At 41.2% G+C, this 5412-nt stretch overlaps 1 protein-coding gene across 1 annotated transcript in view; it reads left to right on the top strand.

The window, feature by feature from the left end:
- The window catches only part of LOC103513656 (3'-5' ssDNA/RNA exonuclease TatD), an 11008-nt gene extending 5923 nt beyond the window's left edge, over window positions 1–5085 (top strand). Inside the window, exons 4-5 of the mRNA XM_008478501.3 lie at window positions 4807–4967; window positions 5044–5085. Coding sequence (XP_008476723.1) covers window positions 4807–4967; window positions 5044–5085 — 203 coding nt within the window. The remainder of the gene's footprint in view (window positions 1–4806; window positions 4968–5043) is intronic.
- The last annotated feature ends 327 nt before the right edge of the window (window positions 5086–5412 follow it).

Here is a 5412-nt window from a genome sequence, read left to right as displayed (position 1 = left end):
TCACGGATTCGATTCCCGCCCAAGCCAAACTTTTCCGTAACAAATAAGTTTTGTCCCTTTGGATGGCTGGATTTCTCCTATCCCATTCTGCTTCTCTCTTCGATTTCGGGATGATAATCTGCAATGGTCAAGACGCTCGCCTGGTAAACAGGAGGGCGCAGGTTCGATCCCAGTCGAGGCTTAGAATTGTATCCTTATTTAATTTGAGAAGTTGACCACATAATTATGGAGCTCTAAGGGCTAGGTGGTAGAGGAAGCCTAAAAACATTAACCTCGCGGTTACCTTCCACTCAAGAGTCTAACTAGGTATTATGACCTCTGTTGTCAGTCCCTCTAACAAACATCTTTTTTTTTAATAATAATTTGCTTTTTTAATACAAAGAGTGTTAAAGCACCTAAATCGAAAAAAAACAACTTACCAACAAAAGCTCCAATGTGTTGGGTAATGCCACCAAACTCTGACTTGACCACACTCGTGTTCCTCAGAGTATCTAGGAGCGTGGTTTTACCATGATCTACATGGCCCATTATAGTCACCACAGGGGGACGTTTCATGAGAACACTAGGATCCGCTGGTGGCCTAAGGGGAAGAAGGAGAGAGAAACGAGGTAGGTAAGTTTTATTGATTCAACAAAAAAGCACAGCATATTCAACAATTATTACTTGTTGCCCCTGATGGTCACCCATCCAGACACCAACAACAGGCGTTGTTTAACATCAGTGCTCCATCAAAAACCTCCCTCTTCCCCCCTCTCTCTCTATCTCGCTCTCTCTCTATCTCACTCTCTCTCTCTTTCTCTCTCTCTCGCTCTCACTCTCTCTCTCACTCTTTCTCTCTCTCGCTCTCTCTCTCTTGCTCTCTCTCTCACTCTCTCTCTTTTGCTTTCTCTCTCTCTCTCTCTCTCTCTCTCTCTCTCTCTCTCTCTCTTGCTCTCTCTTTCTCTCTCCCCTCTCCTTCCTTTCTATTATTTTTTTTTTCTATTTCCATCTTCAATTTTCATCCTCTCCTATCTTCTTGCTTATTCTATTAGACTTTAAACTCCTTAGCGGTTAAAGTCTTAAAGTCAGCATAGGAGTAGTTTTCATTTTTTTTCTTTTTCCTTTTTTTTAAATTCATATTAAATTAAGGAGTGTGGTAGCACTCGACCCCAGCAAATCAAAGTTTGACAGCTTCAAATTATTAAAGCTAAAAAGTTCAAAGTACCTTCTCTCTACATCCTTGCCATTGCTGTCATCCGCTACTGAATTAGTTGGATTAATGACCATGTACTTCATACCAGACTTCTGAATGATATCAATGATGACTTGGAAATCATAGATGACAGAGCTTGGTCTGTCGTAGTTAACTGAATTGTCAACGTACATCATCACCTCGTACAGATGGTCTGAAAACAATTGGGAGATAGTTAGGAAATTTCCACGAGCTAGAACATCTACCATAATCCCTGATTTTTTTTTTTTTTCACTGTGAATGACTGGCTGTGGTGTGGTGTGTTTAAAATGTCTTACTCGAAGAAAAAACCAACCTCAGTGGTATAGTGGTTAACATAGTCAACTTTGAATCAAGTTAAAATTCTTTAAAAATCCTTCCTTAAGAACAAAGTGATTATGCTATAAAAAGTGCCATTTTTGGACAAAACTTTACCATTAGACTTACCACAATCAACACCCATACTTTTGGCCAAATCTTTCAAGGTCATGTTAGGGTTCTGGGTTATTACTGTGAATGACTGGCTCTGGGGTGGTGTTTAAAGTGCCACGAACACAGTTGTTTTGCTACAAAAAGTGCCATTTTTTGGACAAAATTTTACCACCAGACTTACCACAATCAACACCCATACTTTTGGCCAAATCTTTCAAGGTCATATTCCTCCAAGGATAAAATCCGCCCTGGGCGGGAATCGAACCCGCGGCCTGGCGCTTACAAGTTACAAGGCAGACGGGCTACCAACCAAGCTAACTAGGCTGGCACTTTTAACTTTCTATTATTTTATTAACAAATTCTACTCCTGCTGCGTTAGAGTCAACATCTATCTTGGTTTGAAGATGAGGTCCTGAGTGACATCAAAAGCTCTCCAATTTAAAAACTTTAATCGTAATTGTTTTGATATAAAAAAAACTATCTGAAGGATCTTTTCTTTGGGTTTGAAATCCACACCAAGTGCTTTCAGTTCCTTTTCTTTTTTCTGAAACCAAAGGGTAGGTAATTACAATGTTAGAAGAAAGTAACAGGTTGGATGGATAAGGTTAGCCCACTTGAAAAAAAAATAAAAAAAAATAAAATAAAGAAAAATTTTTATTAACGTCAATATGTTTATATCCTCAGGTCTCAAACGTTTCTGCAGCGTTACTGTACGTTCCAGAGGAATGAACCCTGCTCAGTTCCGGTACTCATTGAGATTATCGCCGCCTTTCTCAAGAAAACCCCTGAGGAAATAGCCCTGGCCACGAGCTTCACAGCACTCAAACTATTCGGCCTTAGCTCGTAGGAACTTCCCGGCCTTTTTACTTTCTATTACCAAAGTATAGCGAGGCTATATATTGGTAATGAGAAGAACTATTCGGCCTTAGCTCGTAGGAACTTCCCGGCCTTTTTACTTTCTATTACTAAAGTATAGCGAGGCTATATATTGGTAATGAGAAGGTATTGTAACTATTCGGCCTTAGCTCGTAGGAACTTCCCGGCCTTTTTACTTTCTATTACTAAAGTATAGCGAGGCTATATATTGGTAATGAGAAAGTATTGCAATCGGTCCGAATACTTTCCATTACTAAAGTGAAGCGATCCTATATACTGGTAATGAGAAAGTATTGCAATCGGTCCGAATACTTTCCATTACTAAAGTGAAGCGATCCTGGAGTGTCCAGAAATGTCACCTGCTCCCCTGACTTCAACGTCACTGGGAATAATAATAATGGCTCAAGGTCACTAAAAATAGTAGATTAGTATCAATAGATCAAGACGTTAAGATTGAGGGCCGCGTCCACAAGGCCTTTGTTGCTTGGAGTGCAAATAAATAAAGATTGCTTAATCTGAGTTTAAGCTCACTTTGTGGACCCGGCTCTTGAAAAATCAAGAGCCAGTCTAGTAAACTTGGAGGGTAGCACACCTGTCTTGTAAGTGCTGGGTCACGGATTCTTCCACAAGGCCTTTGTTGCTTAGAGTGCAAATAAATAAAGATTGCTTAATCTGAGTTTAAGCTCACTTTGTGGACCCGGCTCTTGAAAGATGAAGCAAGAGCCAGTCTAGTAAACTTGGAGGGTAGCACGCCTGTCTTGTAAGCGCTAGTTCACGGATTCGATTCCCGCCCAAGCCAAACTTTTCCGTAACAAATAAGTTTTGTCCCTTTGGATGGCTGGATTTCTCCTATCCCATTCTGCTTCTCTCTTCGATTTCGGGATGATAATCTGCAATGGTCAAGACGCTCGCCTGGTAAACAGGAGGGCGCAGGTTCGATCCCAGTCGAGGCTTAGAATTGTATCCTTATTTAATTTAAGAAGTTGACCACATAATTATGGAGCTCTAAGGGCTAGGTGGTAGAGAAAGCCTAAAAACATTAACCTCGCCTAGTGGTTACCTTCCACTCAAGAGATTACATTCCTATGTGGGCAATAGCGACCAAGTGAGAGCTTACCTCCAACTGGGATCCTACATTGCTATCAATGGTAAGTAAACAATAGCAACCTCCGTGACCGAGTGGGTATCCGGCCGAGGCTTTTTCGGCTCTGTGCTTGGAGTTCGGGGTGCACTCAGCCTCGTGAGGACAATTGAGAAGCTACTTTATTCGAGTAGCGACAAGTGGTGGCATTACCAGTGTAAAAAGATTATTGAAACATGGAAATTGATTGCAAAGGAGGCACTTAGTAATGTTGTGATATCCACAAAAGTTGTGAATATCCACAAAGAATTTGAGAGATAGTGAGAGACTTTTGTACTTTATTAGTTGGTTAGTTTAATTTAGTACCTACCTATGTTGGTCAGGTTACATATGTAAGGACAGCTCGGAGGCAGGTCTACAAGGGATGCTGAATTACATTCCTATGTGGGCAATAGCGACCAAGTGAGAGCTTACCTCCAACTGGGATCCTACATTGCTATCAATGGTAAGTAAACAATAACAACCTCCGTGGCCGAGTGGGTATCCGGCCGAGGTTTTTTCGGCTCTGTGCTTGGAGTTCGGGGTGCACTCAGCCTCGTGAGGACAATTGAGAAGCTACTTTAATCGAGTAGCGACAAGTGGTGGCATTACCAGTGTAAAAAGATTATTGAAACATGGAAATTGATTGCAAAGGAGGCACTTAGTAATGTTGTGATATCCACAAAAGTTGTGAATATCCACAAAGAATTTGAGAGAGTGAGAGACCTTTTGTACTTTATTAGTTGGTTAGTTTAATTCAGTACCTACCTATGTTGGTCAGGTTACATATGTAAGGACAGCTCAGAGGCAGGTCTACAAGGGATGCTCGACTCTGGCCATCCGAATAGATTCCACAGTCTGTTCCATAACGCCATCATCTGCAGCCACCACCAACACCACAATGTCTGTACAGTGTGCACCACGAGATCTCATGTTGGAAAAGGCAGCATGCCCTGGAGTGTCCAGAAATGTCACCTGCTCCCCCGACTTCAACGTCACTGGGAATAATAATAATGGCTCAAGGTCAAATAGTAGCAATAGATCAAGAGGTTAATGGCAGAAATTGAACCCATGGCCTAGCACGTACAAGGCAGACATTACCATCTTTTGACTTAGCAGACCTTTTGAACCAAAATTAATTAACTGATCTATTGTCTCTGTGATCCAGGTATTCACCCTCATGAGGCCAAGAGTTGGGATGAGGACTACATTGATCAACTGCGTGACCTGGTATCCAACAGTGAGTGTGTGGGAATAGGGGAATGTGGTCTGGATTATTCACGGGACTTTTCTACACCCACTACACAGGAAATGGTTTTTGAGAAACAGGTAACTAGAGGCCCAGTCTTCTTCTTCTTCCTAGCCTTTTCCTATAGGGTTGGTGTTTCTTGTCAGTCTCTTCCAGGCAGCCCTATTGTGTCCCTCGTGTTCTGATAGAGCCCAGTGAATCACTCAGATAAAAAGGCCTACACATAGACCCTCAAAGCCCAATGAGGTCCAAAATCTAATGAGCAAATAACATTTTTGTACTAAATATCTCTGGCAAACTTTCATTAAGAAATTTAATAACTTGACTTGGACTTGAACCGCCAACTTCCAGGTCTGAAGTCCAGCATGGTATCCACTGAGGTTGGTGCCAAATTTCATCAAAATCAAACCTTTTGAAACTAACAGACAGAGCTATACAGATAAACTAGGTAAATCAAAAATTGTTGAGTTGAAACTTGGCCTTCAGTTTGATAGGTATTTTTTTTTTTTTTTTTTTTTTTTTTTA

This window comes from Diaphorina citri, unplaced genomic scaffold, assembly GCF_000475195.1.
Source record: "Diaphorina citri unplaced genomic scaffold, Diaci psyllid genome assembly version 1.1 scaffold1003, whole genome shotgun sequence".
Lineage (NCBI taxonomy): Eukaryota > Metazoa > Arthropoda > Insecta > Hemiptera > Psyllidae > Diaphorina > Diaphorina citri.
This window is presented reverse-complemented; position numbering and strand designations above follow the sequence as displayed.